The sequence below is a fragment of the Pseudorasbora parva genome, chromosome 11 (assembly GCF_024679245.1).
Source record: "Pseudorasbora parva isolate DD20220531a chromosome 11, ASM2467924v1, whole genome shotgun sequence".
Lineage (NCBI taxonomy): Eukaryota > Metazoa > Chordata > Actinopteri > Cypriniformes > Gobionidae > Pseudorasbora > Pseudorasbora parva.
Window position 1 is genome coordinate 21,201,518 of NC_090182.1, and position 24,668 is coordinate 21,226,185.

The 24,668-nt window shown below is 37.1% G+C and overlaps 1 protein-coding gene across 7 annotated transcripts in view; it reads right to left on the minus strand.

Annotated features, from left to right (window-relative positions):
• diaph2 (diaphanous-related formin 2) overlaps positions 1 to 24,668 on the minus strand; it is a 475,685-nt gene that overhangs the window by 434,876 nt on the left and 16,141 nt on the right. For 4 of the 7 annotated variants that reach the window (XM_067457379.1, XM_067457380.1, XM_067457383.1 and 1 more), the window contains exons 3-6: positions 15,842 to 15,874; positions 14,420 to 14,596; positions 6,099 to 6,203; positions 496 to 516 (exon numbers count right to left, since the gene is read on the minus strand). In XM_067457379.1, coding sequence (XP_067313480.1) covers positions 496 to 516; positions 6,099 to 6,203; positions 14,420 to 14,596; positions 15,842 to 15,874 — 336 coding nt within the window. The remainder of the gene's footprint in view (positions 1 to 495; positions 517 to 6,098; positions 6,204 to 14,419; positions 14,597 to 15,841; positions 15,875 to 24,668) is intronic. The other 3 variants (XM_067457381.1, XM_067457385.1, XM_067457382.1) reach the window with 2 other exon arrangements.

Genomic DNA, 24,668 nt, shown 5'->3' on the forward strand with positions numbered 1-24,668 from the left:
GTGCGGGAAAATCTAATTAAGTGATACATCCTCAGTATGCTGTCTGGGGGGGAAGAATGAACACAATGAAACCCATTTAGATACAGAACATTAGAATAAACAGATTAGATCATAGATTATGATTATTTGCCTAAAAACTATTGCTCATCCTTGGTGTTACAATATTTAAATGCTAATATGTGTTAGGCAGTGATCCATTTCAAAGAAAAACTGCTTAAACTAACAAAAAAAGGTTCTAGTTTATTCTCAGAGAGCACAATTGAGAAATCACTCATTTCCAAATGTGTAATTTACATGCAAAGACTGGGAGGGAGGAAAAGTAGAACTTTCAAATTATAGCCTATAAACTACACTAATGCTGAAAATAAAATAGATATTTAAAGCCATATAAAATGTATTTTCTAGATATTTACAAAAAAGGAGGGTAGAGAAAGAGACACAGACAGAGATTGCACGATAACATATCAATAGCGAATAAATAATTTTGCTACTTACCGCAACTTTGCTCCCAGTTATCTGCATGCAGCGGTCAGCGGAGGGAAGTTAATGTGCAAAAAGACACAAACAGCACAATCATTAGTAGGCCAGAATACGGTACTATCCTGCAGAAGTATTAGAGCTTAAATTTCACAAGCACATTGGCCCTCTCTGCTACACTGCTTACTCAGCTGAGAATTACACACTTAACAAGGTGGAGAGAGAGGGTTTAGACGGACACTAAAGACAATGTCTGCCATTTTGATGACTGCTTGGAATTGAAGGGTCATGATGTTCTCAGATTTTTTAATGATGAGTTTTTAAAAGTGTCTCTCTGTTTGATTGGTTTTGATGACTGTGGAGAAAAAAGCCTGGAGAAATGATCCATGTGTGAAATGATAGATGTGAAAGTGTCATGTTTTAAAGTATACAGTATTAAAAAAAAGCTCTGCCTCAACAATTTATTGTTTCAAATCTGCAAATAATTACTTCAGGATAATAAAGTGGTGTCTATATTAAGGGAATTTTTTGACAGTCGATACAAAAATACAGAAGGGATCGTCACTCAATGATATTTGGTAAGATTCTTGTAGATTTTTACAAAATTAACCCCAATGTGGTATTTTATTCATAAGCAGATGGCCTCCTAAAATGCCTCCATAGGCCAAAAATCAATGAAATGTCACTGGTAGTTTCTACCAAGTGTCAAATTATACATAGCTCAAATGTGTTTGTTTTTTCAAGATGTAATGACAAATACTAGGCTTAATATCTAGGGGTATGTCATCTTCTGGGAGCATAATTGTGTCTGCAACTGAAATTGATGTAAAACTAGATTTATCTGACACTATCCTCACTTCTTCAGCAATATAAAACTGCCAGTGATAGTTTCTAAATTATTTTTCTTTTAAGATAGCTGTTGTTTTTAACTCCCACAATCCCATTTTAGGTTAAGGTTCATGACTATAATAAAGTCAATTTTAACAGAGTAACCTTTTGATCAATAAAGTGTTACTTTTGAGCTCAATTTTGCACATCCCTGGCAAATATGCTCAAACAAATCATTAAGGGTTTGAGTCTTGACCCTAAACAAAAAGTCACTTGCTTGTGCCATCACCAAAAGTGCTGGACGGCTGCCAAATATTGTTAGCACCATGCCGTGTTTGGCTGGGTTTGATGAATGTTGTATTTTTACTGCAGCCTGATCAAAAGAACAGACATTATCTTGAAACTACATAAAGAACTGTCAGGGAGGAGCCTGAGGGAAAAAGCTGCTGCTAACATCAATTTACACAAATTTCACAAAATAACACCTCATTGTCACTTTACTGTGATATTAATACTGTCAATTCCTGAGGCACATGAAGGGCAGGAAAAATAAATAAAAAATTAAACCAGAGGATGGTAATTGTTGTAATGCAGAATTAGGCAGTCATGTAATATGCTAATTATAAAGGAGCTCTATTATGAAGTAGCTCCTGTAAACAAACTTCAGAAGAAATGTCATCTTATCAAGGGATGGGTATTTATATCCTCGCTCCTGCTCTTCTCATGACCATCAAATGCTCCATGATACAAATCTATTCATTTAATTATTTATTATATCCTAGACAGGATCATATCATCTCTCAGGAACTGTCATAAACGATTACAAAAACTTGTGCAGTAATTAAGATTCCGTGTCTCTGTAATACCACAGTATTGACAATGTGAATATCATGAGTCCGACATTGTTTCCTTCCCCCTCAAAGACCACGCCTAGACACATTCTGTTCCGTACATGAAACATTTTGTTTAGGTGCAAAACAGTAAAGAAAAGCTAAAGCTTTCCATAACATTAGCAGAGCAAGAGAGAAAGGACTGTGTTAGTTAAAGACATGCTTTTGCACTTGAGGACAAGGACAACTGTCAGAGACTGAAAAAGTGAGAAAGCATTTTTAATGAAAAGTTAATGGTCAATGGCGTCCGCACAGTAATGAGGCAACATTGGTTTTCACTGCATGTGGCTTACAGTTATGCCCAGGTTACTTATCCCTTGCAAAATTAAGATGTTTAGCATTTTAAAAAGTATGAAAAACATTGTTTTTGTAGAATACATGTAAACATCTGTTGTGTCACACAGATGTTAAAGGGATCGTTTACCTAAAAATGAAAATTTGATGTGTATCTGCTTAACCCCAGGGCATCCAAGATGTAGGTATGTTTGCTTCTTCACTAGAACACAAATGATGATTTTTAACTCCAACTGTTGCTCGTATAATGCACGTCAATGGGGTGTTTTTCTATGAGAACCACTATGACATTAAAAAAACCACACATACATACGAATCAAATTAAATCCTACGGCTCGTGGCTATACATTAATGTCTTAAGACATGAAACGACCAGTTTCTACGAGAAACCGAACAGTATTTATTTTTTTACCTCATATCAGATGAATCTTATCCAGTATTCTCAGCGTCATTACTTCCGCCAAAGAAGGTCAAAATAACGGCATGATCATATAATGTGTACGTAGATTCCTTATTCGACTGATCTACACAGGCATTAATGAGGTATCTATATATAAACATCTATGATCGCGCCGGGTTTTTGACCTTCTTCGACAGAAGTAAAGCCATTGGGAATACTTAGTGTCTTAAGACATCAATGTGTTGCCACAAGCCACAGGGTTTAATATGGATTCGTATGTATATGGGTTTTTTACTCTCATAGTGGCTCTCATAGAAAAACACCCCATTAACATGCATTACATGAGCAACGGTTGGAGTTAAAAATCTTAATTTGTGTTCTACTGAAAAAAACAAACAAACCTACATCTTGGATGCCCTGACAATAAGCAGATAAACATAACATTTACATTTATAGATGAACTATCCCTTTAATTCAGCTTTTATTATGATTGCGAGTAGTATGTATATACTTAAGCAGAGTTATATATTTAAATGCAGAGGTGCTTTCCCTTGATGAGACATTACAGTGGTGGTGACAGTCATTGAAAAGCTTCATACTGAGACCCCCTGGAAAGTGTGGTGAGAGCTCTTAGCCGTGCATGTTAAAGAACTCATGTTAAGAAAACACAAGAAGAAAATGCTTGTATTTCAAAAAAAGAATGAAAAAAACACAGGCAAAGGATGTAACGATTATAATAATAAATATGAATTTTACTTATTAGGCTACTTTTCCTTGGCAAATAGATGTTCAAGAATGTTCAGTGTGAAAAAAACAAACCAAGGTGTGACTATAAAATATAATGAAAGCATGCATAAAGAGAAAAGGTGTTGGCTGTAAATAATAAAAGGAGCTGTGAACCACAGGAGCTGTAAGTTTCTGTCACACTAGCAATAATATCTGAGCTATCAAAGAGGACAGACATTGCTGGTGTGAAACTTCTCTGTTCTTCCGTTTTTCCTTTATTTCATCGCTCTGCCCTCCTGCCAGGCAGGAGCTGTGGGAGTCTGTCGCACACAGACAGGCAGGCAGGCTGCGACAGGAGTGGATCGGATGGGTTTGTTTTCCCACTAATATTTGCTCTGTAAAGCTGTGTGCTGAAACACAATCTACTGTAGGCAGATCGGCACACTCAGGGAGATAGCAGCAGATTAAGTGGGATGGATGGACTCTGCTCTCCCTTCTTTTATTTAGACAGGTTTGGGTTATTAATGCGGAGGTGTGCAGAGGCCGTCTCCGTGCTGTCTGCTCTTGGCCTCGCTCACCCCTGCTAAATTACACCTGCAGCGGCTCAAGCGGAGACCACGGGCCTCCTCTACCGTCAGACCACCACTTAATTACTCCCACTCGCCAACCAAAGAAAGGACATTGACCCAGTGCAGTCAGAGACAGACAGCACAGGAGAGACTTTCTCTGGACGTGTGTCAGTGTGTGTGTGTGTGTGTGTGTGTGTGTCAGCCTCAGTCCGTGCAACTCACAACTCAAAAACATCCTTAGTAGCTATTCGACATACAAAGAAAATGCATTCGAATAATGATTCTGAGAGTGAATACAATGTGAATGTTTTAGTTACAAATCAGCCATGACGCAAAATAAATTCCTACTCTCTCATGCTTCCAACAGATGTGAAATTTTAGAACAATGTTAAAGTCAACACGTCAACATTTACTTTCTCGATACATGTTCCAGGTTTTACTCTGTGCAATTCATTAGTAAACTTTACATAATAATAATAATAATAGTTTGCCTATAGGGTTAGAATAACAATTTGTGGGCAATGGAAAATGTACAAAAGAAATTGAATTTTTATGTTTATAAATAGATAGACAATTTTATAATTCAAATTTGCATGATTTGCAAATTCTCAAATTTCCAATCCCTTCCCTCATGATGTAAAAAAATGTAAATGAATAAAAGCAATCCTTATGCCATTTTTTTTCACTCAGAAACACACTACCTTACAGAATTAAATGAATGCATATTCTGCTCCATGTTGACTTTAATAGTTTATCAGCAGAAAGAGGCATAAATGCTGTTTGACTAATAAAAGACAAAGGCACTTCCATAAAAGACAAGGGCACTTTTTAAATAATCAGAGAGAAGATTTTTTTTTTTCAGTGGCTTAAAGTTATATTGCATCATAGTCAAAACGGTAATATAATTTGCACACATCGGATATTTGCGCTACGCCCACAAAATCGGTAGTATGCAGGTATGGTATGCAGCTTGGTTAGTAGCTTGAGCTGAATGTTTAAAAGAGGAGGAGTATGAGGAGATCTCTTGATGCTAAAGTTGAACATTACAGGGAAAAGTGTGTTGTGCCTGTGTTAAACATCTCTTATCACATAAAAGCACATCTCTTCCCTAGAATGGAGAGCGCACGTTCCCAACCTCCTTGCTTGTCAGAGCGCTGTGTTCAGCCTCCACAATGACATGCTGCTGGTGAGTGCCTCTGGTTTTGCTGAGGGGGCTACAGGGATGCACAGAGACAGGAACCCCCTCCCCCCTTCGAGACTACAATACTTATACGTGAGCTCACTGCTGCAGAATTCAATCATCTCTGATTATCCTCATTATTATTAATGCTGGTTAATTATCATAGCTGGGAGAAAAACTAATGAAAATGGACGCTGGAGGCTGGCCAAAGGAGCCGCTTACGGAGCGAGTGAGGGGAACGCGGTGTTTGTGCGTAGTCTAACCTCAGCAGGACCTACTTTATAAAGGGAATGAAGAGAATTCACCCCAAAAGCCTTGGATTACCCCGTGAGACGGTGGCGTTCCAGCCTTTATTCATCTACGGTGATGAAAGAGCCATGTTTCAGCTTACCGAGCAGAGACAGTGATGCGTACCAAATTCTAATGAAAACTTGATCCCCGGCAATATGAAGCTTTTGGAAAGTGCAATACAACAAAAGCAGCCTGATAAGCACCCAGAAAAAAAAGGTGAGAAAGGAAAAATAACAAAATAAATAAATCAGAATAAATAATAAATAAAAGAGCTAAAGGAGGCGGCAATCAAAGATTTGGGGCTTTAGCAAGAGAGGCAGAAAGCAGATCAGGTTAAGCTCATTATTCCGTAGTGTCTCGTCATGTGGTTCATCCCCACTCTCTCCTCAGTCTGTTTCTCTCTCTTTCTAAGACCGGCCACCCCAGTGTTGTGGTGCACTTACAGATTTGGCCGTGGCAGAAATGTACTGGACCACCATCTCCCGTTTGGTGCTCAGGTCCTTTCCTCGAAGGGGGGCCTTACGCTCTTCATTCAGGTTCATGTCCTCCTGTACACACGCACACAAAACATATTTACTAGTATACAGTACATTAGAATACTTTTTTTTTAATTAATACAAATAAAATAAAATAAAAATTATATATATATATATATATATATATATATATATATATATATATATATATATATATACACACACACACACATGCATACATATACATAAATCTATGTATATATATATAAATCTACTTTAATATCATATAAATCTGAAATTTGTTCTCACTGCACATTCATGATCACAGTAAGGACACTGTCCTACAGAACCAAGGTTAGCTAGAATAACGAAGCCTTGATATATGTTTATCAATTCCATGACAAGTCAAGGAGATATCGTATGTGCAACAAAGAGTCTTTCTCCTGAGATTGACCCAGGAAGGATTTCAGTGGAGCCATGCTGCCCTCTGGTGAAGAGAAAGGGGACTATGTGTTCTTTGCTTTCAAATGAGACCCATGAATGTGTGGGTGAATAACAGAAGAAAAAAAATGATAGACAATGACAATACTCAAGGAGAAAGGGTGAGGGTTGTTGATTTCAAAGCTACTTGTAAAGCTGTCTTTTCATCAAGCTTTTTTTTTTTAATTTGAAGAGAGAGACCTGCCAATTTTAAAAAAACGTGACTCTGGGCATTTGCTCCATGTGGCTAACAGCATATCCATTGAATTAGTGATAAAGTGAAGGACATATTTTCAAAGATGGACATTTCAACAGTTTTACATCAAACTACTGTCACTCTCCTTTCCTCTCACATAAAACAAGGCCTTTAATGAATCAGTGAGCCCTGTTGATGTGGCATCTTAATTGGCTCCTTATTCCAGTTCCCGCTCTCCAGCATGATTTACCCATCATGATTAATTATGTCCTCAAAGCTTGGAATTATTAAATCAAAGGCCGGGGTTGGCATAATTGAATCCTTTTACAGAAGCAGCCAGATTCACTAATGCAAAGGTATAAATGTGTGTGGGGTTTTTTCCCTCTTCAACAGCAATGTGAGACCAGTTGCTTCATACTCTTAACTTGAAGCTCTATTAATCTCAGCGCTGGGGAAACTTCATAAAGTCATCCACAGGAACAATGCAGTTACCAATACAGACCATTAAAGCTAAAAGAATATAGCGTGTACGCAATGCGAGTCTGATCCCCCAAGGGCACGGAGAAGGGTTTCCAGGGAAATAGAAATCAGTAGGTCTGTCCCTCACTTTAAATTGTTGTGGAGAATGGCCAAGTTTCCTGGAGGAACAAAGGCATAATTTTTCATGTTTGATCTTGTTCAATTGGGTTATTTTGCAGGAGGATTCTGAGGAATTCTCCCAAATCGAAGCAATCCGCTTAGGAATGTAAGGACAGCCGGAAGAACATTATTAGTTAAAGTGCCATACATCAAAATAAGCCAAATGTACTTTTGAGACTATAGCAAAGTTCAAGGAGAAGCTATTTCTCCTTCAATCTGGAAGAAAGGGAACAGGATTGACAATTACCCTGATACAAATATTTAAGTGCATCTGTTCACATTAACTAAATAACTAAAGTACACACAACTGAAGGCAAAAGTACGTTGGACGTCCCCCAAGACTGCTAAATACTGAAGAAGAATGGAGAAAAGTCATCTGAGTGAGATGACCGAACACTGCCAGAGTATAGTTTGGAGAGGGAGGATAAAGAGTAGATGGGGGGTGATTGCTTCTGCAGGGGTAACAGTCCGACCTCATCAATCCCAGAGTCCTTCTTCAGACCAGGCACCTCTGGCTCTGTTTTAATGTTAATGGTGCTGGAGGAATAGCAGTGGTTGACTGAATGATGATGCAAACCAGAGGAGCTGGCATGTCATGATCCTGCCAGTGCTGTTTCTCAGCACGAGAGGCGCGTTAAGAGCCCTCACCCGTGTCGTAACATGCCGTCACCCGGCTCATGAAAGGATTTACCGCTGTGCATTTTTATCAGGCCTTGGGTCCAGCTGCGCGCATGCATGCACAATGGCAAGGACGGGCGACACTGGCTCTGTCTCTCTGATCGAGCACACATTAAGGCGAGCATATCATATGCTTAGTGCCATGGCCACTAACCCTGTTCATCAAAGAGCTGGGGCTTTCATTTGTCGAAGAGCTCTTCTGTTTACCATAGCCCTTTGATGACCGAGCACATTAGTGCGCCCTTATTTTTCTTCCACCGAGCCATGTGCTCCACTGCAATCTCAAAGATCTGCCCACCGGCATTAAGTGTGTGTGTGTGTGTGTGTGTGTGTGTGTGTGTGTGTGTGTGTGTGTGTGTGTGTGTGTGTGTGTGTGTGTGTGTGTGTGTGTGTGTGTGTGTGTGTGTGTGTGTGTGTGTGCGTGTGCTTGTGCGTGTGCGTGTGCGTGTGCGAGAGAGAGAGAGAGAGAGAGAGAGAGAGAGAGAGATTGCATTTGCATTTGGTCAACACGTTCAAGATTGTATATTGAGGAACAACCGAAAAAATAGCCTTAATATTGATCAGGTGAATCAATATCTGTGTGTGGCACGAGTATGCAGGAGGAAAACGCGAGTAAGAAAGAAACATTTTCATATACTAGATTGGTGTGATTTTGTTTTGTGGCTCATGAATCTTTCCTATATGGAGACCAACAGACTAGCTGACCTATAATCTCAATGTCAATTACATCTGGAAGAGCAAAGCATTTTTCCCTCAATTGCTTCATTATGATTATTATACTTTCAATGGAAAAAAAGCCAATTCTGTTCTATGCAACATGTTTTAGGCCTGTAAACCTGCCTGGCTTGTCAAGCAGCAAATTGAAGCCTAGGTTTAATGTTCCACAATCTGGAGAACAAAAACAGCAATTGAGAGGTTATGTAAGTGACAGGCAGTTACTAACGCAATGAGTGAAGATGGAGGGCCAAGATTCTCTAGCGGGTGAAAGATTGGTGCAAACATTTGAAACGAATGAACAAATCAAACTGATTATAGCCCACCATGTCAAAGAATTCAAGGCGATTACAGACAATGTGCTGCATGACTCAGTTCTACATATGACCACGCCACCTGGTCGCTTGCAGAATACATTTAAAAAGAGGAAGACCGGCAGTAGTCTAACATTTTTAAAGCTCTATGAAAGACGCCCTATCCTCCTAAGTTTGATAACATCAATGAAAAGTAAGAGTGAAAGAAAAATTAGACACGTGGGGACTTTGTTCAGCTATATGTTCTGCAGTCACATTAAAATAATTGAAACTCACTCTGCAAGTCCACGAATTGATTCCCTCTAGATCACAATTCAGATATAAATACCATGTTTGATGTCAAAGATATTTGGTCCCAAGAAACAAGAGAACCAACGTTTGATGTCCAACCTGATGCAATGTGTCGAAATGTGCAATATTTTATTTGAAAGCTACAGCACAGAATATACGATTTTTTTGTATGATTTTTTGGTCATCAATTTTGGTTGATGACCTAAATTTTGTCTATTTGTCAATTACAAAAAAATAAAAATAATAATAATAATGTTTTCTTTTCTTTTAAAAAATTAATCAATCTTTTTAAATTTCTTGTTTTCTGTTCCACAAAGAAGGGAAAAAAACTACAGTATACATTAGCGTTCAAAAGTTTTGACCTTTTATTATTATTATTATTATTATTATTATTATTATTATTATTATTATTATTATTATTATTACTTTCATTCAGCAAGGACGCATTTAACACAATTGATCAAAAAAGTGACAAAAACGTCCACATTGTCACAAAAAAGATCTATTTCAAATAAAAGACGTTCTTTAAAACTTTCTATTTATCAAGGAATCCTGACATAATATATATAATGGTTTCCAAAAAAAATATTAAGCTGCACAACTATTTCAAAATTGATAATAATAAGAAATGTTATTTGAGCTTTGAAGCTTATTTTAAACTAATTTTATAAATATTACTGTTTTATTTGGCATAAGAGACTTCTTGCAAAAAAACATTTAAAAAAACTATTCTAAGTTAACCCCAAACTTGTGAATGAATCTGAACAAATTTGTGTTACATTCACTCTTAGAAAAGAAAAGAAAAGAAAAGAAAAGAAAAGAAAAGAAAAGAAAAGAAAAGAAAAGAAAAGAAAAGAAAAGAAAAGAAAAGAAAAGAAAAGAAAAGAAAAGAAAAGAAAAGAAAAGAAAAGAAAAGAAAAGAAAAGAAAAGAAAAGAAAAGAAAAGAAAAGAAAAGAAAAGAAAAAAGACACAAATATCAAGTATCTGTAATTTAACTTTAATATTTATTTAATTTTTTTAATATATTTTTTTTTGCTTTTGGTATTACAAAGAAAAATCAAATGGAATGCCACAGCAAGCATCACACAGAACAAAACGGAGCTGTTGTTTACCACATACGTAAAGCATTCCATTTCCCCACATAAATGCTGTGAAAAATCTATGAATTTTGGTGCTGGGGAGTCCAGTAATCCAGGTACAGGTCAATTATCAATGTGGGATCTACCTAATGAAGTGTACAATTCACTGTCGAGCCTAGAAGGCAATTTAGAGTACATAAAACGAGCACTGAAAATTCCGCCTGCTCAGGTGCAGCTAAATTGGCAAAGTTTCTTATCCACAGACAATAAATCCACAGAAATGGTCAAATAATAATAAAAAAAGATTCATAGACAGAATCTGCTGTGACAGACACCCCCATCAACTAATACAAAGCAAACATTTTTCTTGTCTGGGAAATAATCCTTCCATTGTTCTGCTACCAGATTTTGTTATTTGACTTGTCTAGGCCAAAACAAGTGCAAGTTCAATTGAGGCCTGTGTATGCAGCAGCTCTGTCGGTTTTGGTGTCTTGGGGATTGAAGGGAGTGTGTGTCTCTGTACAAATAAACAGAGCAGGAACTTCACAGGTAGGGTGAAGACAACATTCAGCCCTCACTGTGAGTAAAATAAAACTGTTTAGACAATAATATGCTGCTTCTCCCTGCCCATAGCAGTTTATTCTATCATATGTGGCAGATGCTCTACTGACAGCTGTCAACATATCACACTTTATGACTGAATTAGTAAGAAAAGTCATGCATATAAAAGCATGGTAGCTAATGTATATTCTCTCCCAGAGGGGAAAACGAGCAAGTGTCAAGCCAAGCCAACGCTCAGTTAATGCAACCTGTCGGCAGAGAGCGCAAACCTCTCAAAACCCATTCTCCACTCGAGATTGACAGCAGAAGAGAGATGAGGACAGATAAGGTGTCTTTGACGATCCATGCATTGTAAATGTGGCTACTACAGAAACATTTGAGGAAACGAATGGCTGTGCTGAGTTACCACAGGCCTTGGGATTAAATTCCGGATAGGAAAATAAATAAATTAAGATAAGATTAACTTAAAATAAGCACATTAACACACTTTTTTGTCACACTATGTTAATTGACCGTTCACAAAGACCTGCCCCCTTTAGTTACTGTTGCCATGTCCGACAAGCTGCGCTCTCACACCACATATCATATTCTCATGCAGTGAAAAATACAACGCACTGACAGACAGGACAGAGCAAGTTACTTTTAATATGAAACAAAATCTCAACTCTAAAATTGTCATTTTTTAAAGAAATAATACAGTTTTGGGGCTCTTTAATGTGTCGTGACAGATCGCTGTATCGCCTCAGTTAAAGCTGCTGGTGAACCGATCATCTCTTCCTTCAAATTTATAGTATAAAATTAACATGAATGAACTCCAGAAGGAATGTCGTTTCAACGTGGAAACATCAGTACACACCGCTTTTCAAGTTCAAATCCATCGACGTTAATCTACAAACTCTCTTGACTGCTTTGTCGGACAAAAATGGCGAATTCGGCGGATGGAGGATTGTGATTGGTCAGATCACCTGTCAATCAAACTCCTGGCAAAGGGTGAATTGCAAATAAATTAAAATATATTATAGTATAAATTTCAGTTAATTGCATTTTATATAAGTTTCCTGTTGTTTTTGGAACCACTTAGGTACATTTTTATTTGTCATTTCATTATTATGTCTATGGTCTTCAAAGTATGGTCAAGGTGTACTATCGAATGTACTGACAAGCATTTGATAAGCTAAAATATGCTGGGTCATATACTTTTTAATGTTTCCCTTTTCCTTAAGTGTGTAATGTATCTGTTTGTGTATGTATATGATTTGCAATGTTACAAAGCTCATAGTCTCCCACAAAGGGATGTATTCAATCTAACAGAGGACACTGATCCAGACCGACATAAAACACCACAATTCCAGGTATTTCTTCCTCAAACATCTAAGTCACAATGAGGCATATTAGCATAAATTCCCACCCAAAGACATGCAAGACAATGCTTTGGTAAATTGTAGTGTTGTCATCATGTTGTGGAGATGCTTTGTTTTGAATGCAAAACTGCTTTGTTTGGAGGTTAAGATTTATGAATAAAGCAGAATCTGAGCAGTGCAACTCAAAAGATTGCTTGAGCACAGCACATTTTATAGGGGACAGTTTCCCAAACCTGGGAGACTACAATGCCACAGTATATACTACCACTGTAAAACGTTCTGCGCAAGTGGTGCTTGCCAACTTGGTTCCAATCGATTGGCTTGATCATTCGCATTTTCAGAATCAGACCGGGGCTCAGACTGATACAGTGAAGCTGGCGATATTTATTACCTGTGTCAATTTATAGTTGCTTAACACCTTGGAAGCTGTAGCTCAGGATTACGGTGGTGTTTGAGACACATTTCTGACACACACTTGAGGTGTTTAGCCTAATCAAGATTCACTGGGTCAGCTGGTCGATCAGATCACTCTGAACTTTTCAGAAGCAGAAGTATAAGCTTTTTAGAAACCTGCGCGTTTCAGACAGACTATGGATAATAGGGGATAGTTTGTTTTCTCCACAGACCTTATTTCAGCCATTTGACCAAAATCTCATTAAAAAAACTATTGAACCAGAAGTGCTAAAATGCCATTGTACAAAGTGACATCATACCTGCACCACTCTATAAATAAAAAAGAAAGAAAGACAGAAAACCTATTCTGAATAACAAAAAAATGAACTTTTAAAATAGCATCATATCATTAGAATCTATAGAAACATATATGCCATGCATTTAAATATAGACTTTGTTATTACACATTTGTAATTTAAAACTTAAGTTGCAACTGTAATATTTAAAGGTCCTGTTCTTCGCGATCCCATCTTTCAAACTTTAGTTAGTGTGTAATGTTGCTGTTAGAGCATAAATAATACCTGTAAAATTATAACGCTCAAAGTTCAATGCCAAGCGAGATATTTTATTTAACAGAAGTTCCCTATCATAGCCTACAGCGAACGGCCGGTTTGGACTACACCTCTGCGTTTGTTGACTAACCCTCCGCCCACAAGAATACGCAAAAAAGGGGGCGTGGTCTTGTTGCTCTCCCATGTAAAGAAGAGCGCGCATTCAGCGCTTAAATCTCCCCGTTATGGTAAGAGGCGGGACCTTTCCGGGCAAAGTGCGCTAAGCTGCTGTCCAATCACAACACTGGAAGCGCTGGCCTAATCAGAACTCGTTATGTATTTCTGAAGGAGGGACTTCTTAGAACAAGGAAATCATCAGGCCGTTTTTAGGACAGAGAAAACAGCGGTGTACAGATAAGTAAATTGTGTAAAAAATACTGTGTTTTTTAACACGCAAAATGTGTTGCACACTGTAAACACAATCAAGGCTTCAAAAACACACAAAACCGGACCTTTGAAACATATTAACTTGAAAAGAACATTGAATAAAACAATCAACAACAATAATCTGTGTGCTTTAGCATGTTAGACAGCACATCAAAATAAGTGTACTTCAAGGCGTTACAACGATTATTGATTGTTATACTTTAAAATAAAACTTTAAATTTGGATTATTACGGCGTACTATCCCTGAACTGCCCCTTTAAGTGTGTTAAGAAACAGTCATGAAAGTTTACTTGTTTCAAGTATACTAAAGTGTTCCTATATTTAAATCAATATTATATTATTTGCAAGTGCAATTTTTTTTTTTTTAAATAATTAAAACCTAATCATAAACTTAAACTAAATCCTTGCTAAACTCATTTTATATTGCTGGCAAAGAGGTTTAAAAAAAAAAAAACTTTTGATGGCCTAATTTACACCCTTAACATGAGCTCCACACTTTGATATGCATCAGTGATAAAGGGCATCCGAGGTCATAACATGCCTGGGGCACAGTGTGGATCACAGGGTGAGAAAACAAACTCACCATCATCTTCTCAAACAAGTCGACGATCTCTTTCTCTGACAGGTTCATGGAGCGCTCATCGAAGAATGGCTGGGGCACATGCAGCTCGGTCTGAGTGGAGATGGTGTCTGTGGGGTGCTGGATAAGAGGCTTCTCCTTCTTCGTGCCTTGCTTTCGAAAACTGGTGATTCTGTCACGCTGGAGAGACAAATAACTAAGTAAATGACTGGTGCATATATCAGAACAAATAAACAGGACATACAGCTGAAAGAGGAAATGCCTTATGAATAACTTTTATGACCCCATTTTATGACCCCAACTTTTATAAATCCCCTGAGTGCAGTCTATTTCCTATTAAGAGAGGCATATTAATGGGTTTGTCCATTAAAAAAAAAATGCTAATAGGCTTTAACTATGCTGGTTGGTTGCAAGGGAAAGAACATTCTCATTTGAAAGCATTTGATTGGACAAAAATCTTTTAAGTACAAAAAGAGTCATCATTATTGTTTAGATTTCCCTAAAGGAGAACCAGTAAAAGGAGAAACAGGAGAAGGAGAAAGAGAAAGAGAACGAGAAAGAGAAAGAGAAAGAGAGAGTAAGAGTAAGAAGAGATAGAAAGAAAACGAAAAAGAAACGAATGATAAAGAGAAAGAGAAAGAAGAGAATGTCCTAACACCTGAAGGATCATGTGACACTGATTTCGTGGGGGTATTTTTAAGTTAATACAAAACTGTTATCCTGCAACTTATTAGAAAGTTTTAAAATATGGTTTACAGTTCAAGGCTTCACATTTGACTCACCTGCTCTGTTGTTACTTCACCTTTCCAAAAGCACAGTGCTGATATTACCCATGTCATCACGTTCATGTTCACTTTACATTCATAACGAATACAGAGACAATGTCACAGACAGCATTCTGGACTAAATTACACAGCAAGATGTGACTATAACATGTTTTAGGTTTCTATCTAATTAGAAAGAGATGCGAGCGGCTTCTGCCAGTCATGGGTTACTGGCTCGGAGAGAGTGAAATCATCAAACCATGCACCAGTCACTGTTAGTCTGTCATTGAAAACACGACGGGAACATGCATATATGGATGAAAACAAATGAAATAAAAGAATTAAACACACTGCTGTTAAATGCAAGTGTTCAAGGAGAGACCAAAGTCAAACTGAAGGTCTGGCAACTTCTCATGAATTATTGCATCAAGTTGCCATGTGTCTGCTTGCTGACCTGGAGTGAACTATTGACTGATTGATTATGACAGACCTGATGACAGGGTGATAAAAAAAAAGAGTTTTTCTTTGCTTTTTTTGTCTTTGATCTCTCTCCATTGATCACTTCACTTTAACAACACGGAGTTGTGGCGAAGATGAGAAAAAGAATAAAAACTTAAGAGGAAAAGAAAGACACACAAAATAAAAGAAACAGACACCTTACCATGTCATCAGCCAATGTTTTTATGTGTATGTTCTGTTGAAGGGAAGGGAAGGGACAACAATTGAAGGCAAATGAAAACACTGCTATGTCTTTGTGCAAGGGAGAACCCAAAACCACATGCAATAAATGACAGATTTATGCAAAAAAAGCTTATGAGTTCATATTTAAACAACCAGCTGCAGGCAGGGAAGTCAAATCCGCTGTTGGTACACGTCTGCATGAGTAACTTAAATAATTTAAACAGACATAAACTAAAGTCTGTTCATTTACATCATAAACAAGTGTGTGATTATATGTCAGCAGGACTAAACAAGATGAATATTTTTTAATATATAAAAGCTTTTGTGAGAAAGACCAACACAGACAAAAAACACATTCTGCTCTGTCACAGCAGAGACGATACAGGAAAAGGAGACAGACCACTTAAAGAAAAATGATTAGGGGAAATAGCAAAAGCTTGCCAAGGATCTCTGGTCCTAGTCCCTCTCCTTACAGCTGTGTTCTTTCCTCAAGATGAACAATCTGACTGATTAAAATGACTGACTACATTTCGATCAATGACAAATAAAGCTTCAAAAATGTTTTTTTTTATCTTTTCAAAATTGATGCAATGCATATTTTTGTGTCAGGAACAATATGTTTAAACAGTTTAAGTTTCAATTGTTAAATAAGTTAACATTTCAACATTATAAATTATTTTTTTGTCAAATATTTGCTGAAAATTATAAACCAAATATTTGCAAATATATATTCCTAATTTGATTTGGTAGAGAAATCTAGAGAAACACTTTTCTTGTTTAGTTTTTTTTTTTTTTGTGGGGTTGTGCAATTTATTCATATTAATACATACACTGTACATAACTGTCATATTTGGCTTTCCTGACATACGCCATTATGTTGCTATATTTATTTGATATGATTTATTTAAAAACATATATTTTGTTTTAAAAAGCTTTTCATTTTAGCTGAGCGATGGATTACTAAGATGCATGTAGTGTGCTCTGTTCAAAAGACTGGCTTTCTAACCCAAAGACCTTTTACCAACCAACTAAACCAGAAAATTCATACTGTTCACTATCAAAACAATTCAAAGCCACATTTTGCTAATTCTTTTATAATTACTATGCAAGCAGCTTTGATGTTATCTGAATTACAACATGAAATGTTGTAACTAAAACTCCTTTTTCACACTGCAGAGCTAAACAAACTAGAGTCATGGAGGTTATTCAAATCAGAGAAAACTTTAAAGAGATGGGTGACCAGTCACACCACACAAAAAAGCACAAAAGAAATTCAAAACTATTCATTTAAAAAAAAAATCATAGTTAAAGGGATAGCTTAGCCAAAGTAAAATTCTGTAACCATTTAAACACCCTCATATCCTTCTAAACCCGTTTAACTTTATCGTCATCTTTCATTGTATGGGGGAAAAACACTAGGGTATGTTTACATGACAACAAAGTACTAAAAACAGCAAAACTGTTTCCGACAACTTTGTCAAAATGACCTCTGTTCACAGGATAGCTGTTGACAGTCCCTTGGTAAAGAAACACTACGCACCTATAGACTACACACATAATAAGCACATGCTCATGTCACCACTTTCACAAATTTGTGTCTGTTATTGATATAGAGATGGTGTCGTTTTCAAAAACTTGTACTTTGAAACCCACACTTTAGTTAAGGCCCATGAGACACTTTTCTCAAAAAAAAATTTTGTGTAACTAAATGAGGACAATTTTCATTTTTGTGTGAAATTATCCCTTTATTGCCTCAACTGCTTATTGACGTTTATTCACTTAGATATACATTTACATCTAATTATTTAGAAAACAACAAGGTAATGCAGAGTTAAAAAGAGAAAAGTAGAGAACCACTGTGGCTTTTCTGGTAAAGATGATGGACCAAAGTAGTCTTGCTGGTTGAGCTTATCAATCAACTTGATAGTGACACCAAAACATTGCCATCCCATGCTGATTTTTAGCATCCAAAACCTAACACATGCTGGTCTATGCAGCAGGGAGCTGAATCTCACCGCGAGTTCTGCTCTTCATGAAGTAACCCATTAGATACATCTTTAAACCTGATCAGTCTGACTGTATTGACCTCAAATACAATTAAAAAAAACACTTCTCCTCTCTGCCTTCACTCACTTCCTAACAGATGTGCTTTATCTTTTTGGCTACAGCAGGGATAGCGTTTATGAGATGGAGCATGCAGGGGGAGAGATGGGTCTCCATATGCTGTGCAGAGTGGGACGAGCATTAACGAGCAGAGCTCTGCAGAGAAGCTGCCATAAAGCAGAACTTCCCGCAGGTTTCCTATCTCTACTGTTAATCTGTCAGCCCCCCGGTCCTGCGTTTACCCAGCCATTATAGCACTGCCCTAGGGCTGCAGGCTGCACGTGGCTTTTGCAACAGTTGGGATGGAATGGGAGGTTTGATGTGAATGGAGGTGTGTCAAGGGAGTAAATCATCTATTACAATACACTAACCTTTATTAACAAAGAACGTTTAAAGCTTTAAAGGGGTCATAAAGAGGTCGGTTTAAAGCCCAAACCAAACTTGCCAGCAAAGACTTTCAAGTAAAGATATTGTTCAAATAATAATGACTGTATAGGGATTATTGTATTACAGATCCAACAGCCTGAAGTGGCGTCATAGTGTAAGACCCTGTATAACAGGGATGTGCATTTGTTATTGAAAGTAATTAAAATCTTAAAATCTAATTAAAACCCATTTAACAACTTTGCATAATTGTGTTTTGACTCTAGGGCTGGTCATTAATATTGCAGCTCGACAACACATCAGACAGTCAACAGGGCCAAATATTGCATTATGATTTAACGACACTCCTTCAGGGCAACAGAACTTTATTAAATTCTTTATCAAAATAAAGCTTTATTCATTACATAAAACTCCCAAAACCCCACAATAGCGTAATTAATGCAGCCCCCAGCCTCTACATAAACATCAGCGACAGAGTTGCACAGGCCTAAGTAGTTCTGTAATGTTTTGACCTAAGTAAACTCTTAAGTTAGCTAATTGGAAACACTCAAGAGGAGAGAACAGCCTCGTTTTGCTTAGAGAGCCCTAAATATAAAGATTACTTGTAAAACAGTAGAAGTGCAAATTATGCCATTATGTGTTCCTCCACTAGGTGGCACACACCAATCAAAACATACAGTTGGTCAATCAATGTTTTACAAAAGCCATTAGAGGCATTGAATGGCCTTAGAAACATGTCCAAAAAATCAGCAGAAAGTATTTTCTATAGCCGACACCATCTGCTTTGTTGGCCATTCTTACATTGGGAAAACAACCAGAGGACGAGGATAGCAAGACAACCCTGTTGCAAATGCTTTTAGAGAAATTAGGTTATTTTAATTGTTCTTAATTGTACTCAAACAATAGATCGCTTGAACCTAACAGTTCTTGGCTATTTGCCGCCATTTCATCTTGTGAAAGGAGTATTCGGTGGCCAACAACTCATCTTGTTCACACAGGGATGTTTTAATTAAATACAGAGCTGGAAAGAGTGTGTCAAACCCTCTCTAATAGATGTACACAAGTACCAGGATAGACTTCACACAGCTAGAAACGAGATATTAAAAAGAATGAGCGGGTTACTAACTGGTCATAAACCTTGGTGATGCAGATAATCCTGCAGTGCAGGAAAGCCCAGAATATTCTTGATTAAATATCAGCAGCACTGTTCTTGTACTGTGGAGTGCTCACAAAAGCTTTGACCACTACCCTACTAGAATCAACACTGACTGTTGGTTGTATTTGCCCAGAGAGTGAGACTACAGGTCAACAGGATGGGAAGAGAGACAATGGTAAGAGCACAAAGGGGTGATTATGCCGGATGAATAAATAATTTATAGAAATAAAGGATCAGCAACAAAAAGATGATGAATGGTTTAGTAAAGAAAGCATACTGATTTTTAAAAGGGTTAGTTCACCCACAAATTTTAATTCTGTCATTAATTGCTTACCCTAATGTCGTTCGACACCTGTAAGACCTCCGTTCATCTTTGGAACACAAATGAAGATATTCTTGTTGAAATCCAAGAATGTTTTTTGTGCGCAAAAAAAAAAAAAAAAAAACGAAATAATGACTTGTATAGTGATGGGCCAATTTTTAAAACAAAGTTTTCGTTATGAATCAGCGTACTGATTCATGATTGTAAAATCACATGACTTTGGCAATCTGAATCCTGAATCGATACGGTGATTCATAACCGTTCAAATCTTTGTTTTGAAATCAGCCCATCACTATATAAAAGTCGTTAATAGGGGCCAAGCATCCAATGTGTTTAGGCACCTATTGAAATTGAAGGCGTTCCTATTATTATTATTCATCTTCTGCTCTTAAAGGGGGGGTTAAATGTTGTTTCATGCATACTGAGCTTTATACACCTTTAAAGACTTGGATTCACATCCTAAACATAGACAAAGTTTCAAAAACTAATGTTGGACGTTTGATGGAGTATTTCTGTGTTAAAAATACTCCTTCCGGTTTCTCACAAGTTTCTGAGAGTTTTTTTCGAGTATGGGTCTACTTGACGTTAAATAGATCGGAAGGTCCTTGTATGGGCTGTACAGGCTCTTCTCCCGGTAGGGCGCGCGCGCGCGTAACTAGAGGGAGAGAGAGGAAATGCACGCCGTAAACAGTCTCTCAGGTGCAGATCCAGTCGTCCGTGAACACTTATGACGCGCCGCGCTCCACTTTATTCCTATGGGTGACGTCGAGCGACTTCAACGCTTCAGCACAGCATTCCGGGAAGGCAGCGCTGCATTTGAACGCAGCTGCGGGACCGAATATAGTCTACTTGTGAGTCGATGCTATACAGATAGGCTATCGTCACATTTTTTATTTTTTAATTTCAGTATGTAGTACCGAAGTACCAGTACTTGTGTCATCCCCACATAAAACCATGGTTAATTTTCATAAGAGGATCATGGTTCCGTGTAATCACAAACTGTATTATCGTCTCACATGCCCACCTAAACTAACACAAGTCAGTAACGTACATCGCATCAGATTCTGAGGTAAAACTTTTGTCGTCTTTACGTCATGTAAGCTTAATAATTGCTGCCGCGAAGAAAAAAAAAACTATAATTATGCTATAATTATGCTAATTAAAATGATTATTAAAGAAAACATATGAACTTATCTTAAAACATCTGCAACCGGTTGCTTTGCCTTTTGCATTGTTCTTTCAAAATGAAAGTTTGGGAGCGAATTTAAACGAATTAAGGAGGGACGCACCTGAAACAACCAAGGGGTAGAATCAACCAAGCACTGCGACCCAGCAGATTTAACCCAATGACTGGAAATTTAAAACTACCCAATGGTGTTTAAAATGTAATCAAATAAACCAACAAAAATTACCCAACAGTCTTAACCCAGCGTTTTGGGTTAAAAATAAACACGTTAATACATTTTATGTAGCGGTTGCAAAAATATACTCAAGGCTGTATCTCTGCAATGCTTTACCCGTATTTAAACCTGTCATCACAAACATGACCTAAAGTGACTTCCAGCGTTTCGGCACAGTGCCACCACAAAAAAAAAAGGCTATTTTGGCTTATAACTTCTGATGGTCAATTTTATGAAAAATCATAAAATTGCAGAGAGAGCAGAGATATCAAACTTTTCCCTATCAGCCATTTTGGACGTCGGAAATGCTGTATTTTACGAATGCATTAACATATCGTTACGAAACTCGTTATCTGTCTTCTGCAACATGCCCTGAAGGTACGCAAAAAGTTTTGGGGCAGTGCCACCTTGTGGTCAAAATGTAAAACAAAATTTACAAAAAGGCTAATAACTTTTGAATTAATTAGCCTATTATAATGAAACTGGTCGTAATACATTCGTTGGCTATTGCTGAGAACAGATATAAATCTTGCCATATTTGGGAAAACTTCTTCTCCTCCATCTTGTTATTAGTTAAAAACATACTTTTTCAAACTCATCCTATGCCGTTTGTCCGATTTTCACCAAAATTGTATCGAATCATCTTCAGACCAACTAGACAAAAAGATATTGATTTCACATCAATAGATGAAATCATTTTTGTTTACCACAGAAACGAACCTGCGGCATGATGCCAAAATGGCTCTTAAGGTTGTATCTCTGCAATGTTTTGACATATTGACACCAAACTGTGCATGTGTCATTATCACCTCACTCTGACCAAACCACATCAATTTGATTGTCAATATATGTGTGTGTGTGTGTGTGTGTGTGTGTGTGTGTGTGTATGTGTGTACGAAATAGATAATATATATAAAATCTATTTAAAAAATAATAATAGTAATTTTTTAAAAAAAATTATAAAACAAACGGTTTGTATAATACACAGGCTTACTACTTCATTAATCTTCAAGTCAAAGCTTTTATTCAGTAATTTACATTACACACAGCTAAGACTAATGTGTACTAATGTGTAATATACTTGTACTGGGAGCTCTCTTAAGTGAAAATGGCCACGGAAAACAACTGTAATTCAATCCCTATTGTTTTAAACGCAAGCATTAACATGCCGAAATGCATTCATTGGTGATGTTATCTGCAACTCATATCAGCTAATATCAAACTGACAAACATCCATTAATTTTACATGGATATACAGCATAACACATAGTTTGCTGAAGCTAGCACTGCGAGTCTGGGGTGATGCCAAGCGCGCCTGTTCGCCATCTCTGCAGATACTGCAGCAGGCCAAATATATCCGTGTATGCAACTGTAGTTTGCAAAGTACAATATCATTTTTGCAATGAGGCAAAGTGGTCACATTCAGCAGAAGGGGTGGCCAACTCTTTGACTTCATTTTTAATCCATGGCTTATTCGAGTGTAGCCAGATAAGGCAGGGCCTGCAGATGTAATCTGTCTAATGATATACAGACTTAAGCCCTTTCCAGTGTTTGACTTTTCCAGGTCCGGGTAGAAAATAATATCTCACCCAAAAGTTATGTCTGCATATACCATCAGGTCACTGCAAACTATTCATTTATTTTCCTTTTCAAATGAAGGAACACAAAGAAAGTAGAACTTTTTGAAGGAATCTTAAGGCAGTGCTTTATACAACAACAGTTGAGAAACCACAGTCAAACTCCATAAAGGACATAAAAACTCTACAAAAGTAGCATGCATTATACATGTATGCATATAAGTATTGTAGTTTTGTGTGCAGTAAGCAGTGAAAGACAACTCATTTCGCTATATGTGTGCTGTCAGAGACAGCGTGTGCATGCTCAAAGCACATGAGAACTGAACTGAGTGCTTTTTGCTGCCTATTGGGCTTGAATGGTAAAATACACACATACATTTCGGACATGAGAGTGAGTAAATGCACTTTACATTTTGGTTAAAGTCATTTTGACGCGATACAATCATCTATCGGCACAACCCTAATTGAATTGTCACATCCCTAGTATCTTTTCATAGTTTTATTGGCTTTACAACGATTCTAAAATGTGGAAAATAGAATGGAGTAAAGGTGTGTTCAAACTTCTGATTGGCAGGATAAATATTTCTACTACAAAAGTGTCTCCCAAACTTTTTGTCAGTTGAATCTCTGACCTAAAATATTTACTTGTACCCCCAGAGATTTCATAGTGGCAAACATATAGTGTACGTTGACTTTGTATTTTAAAATTATATATTTACTTTATATGTTAAATTTGTATATGTTTTATCAAGAAATTATTAGCTTTATCAACTCAGAAAACTCCTGCAGTTCCCTCATAAACCCCAGTTTAAGGAAAACCCTGAACTCCAACATTAATCACAGCTTGAATGGTGCATTAAGACTATTCTTGAATCCAAGACAAAAAGATGGCAATTTCTAGTAACTGAAACCCACAGTTTAACAGGTTTCATCATCGCAGATAATGCAATTTTTCTGGTGAGCCTTGCGGCTTGAGCTTAGATATAAATGTATAAATGTGCAGAGTGACTAAAGCTGAATAGACTCTAGAGATGATTGATAACTTTGCTGCTAAAACAAAGACTTTATTATGTGCCAAGCTGTCCTCTCACCACATCACACGACCAACCAAGGTCACTCAAATTGTGTCAGAAGAACTTGTCAACATTTTTTGGGCAAATCTATTCTGTAGCACAATGAACCTTTTGAACCAAGCAACAAATCTCACAAGATGCGCTGACATTTAAACCCTTAAAAATACATCTTTTTGTGTGTGTGTTTTTTTAGGAATAAAAAAGGCAGAAAAATTGCACTGCTGCTTTGGGGAAACCACACAATAAAAACTAAACCTACCATTAACCTAGGGCAAGTGTAGTTTGATGAATGCATAATAATTATACATGTGGGAACTAGGTAATCATATTCAGTGTTACTATAATGCCATTTAATGAACAATAATCCTCTACAGTAAATTACTGACAGAAAACATCAAGTTAAACTGAGGTATTTGATCTTTCCTCTTTACCAAGAAGAGTGAGCTTGAGTTCAGCCTGCACAGTTTAAAGATAGTAAATGTAAACGATAGTAAAATTAGATAGTGTAGATGGTAAATGTAATCCTTAACCTCAAAAAATGAAGCTTATCTAATCCTTCAGTATTCACATTTCACACACATACGCAGTGCGCTATTTCACAATTTAGTGCCAAAATTAAACAGTGCTCACAACCCATTTTAATTCCATAAATTTACTTCCAAGTGAAACAAGATATTCAAAAGAAGGGGGGACTTTCAATAAAAAAAGTGAAAAGTTATATGAAAATTGAGCCTGCTGGTTGAAGAGGCAAAAAAAAGCACAGGTGACATCAAAATAGGAAGATTGAGTCAA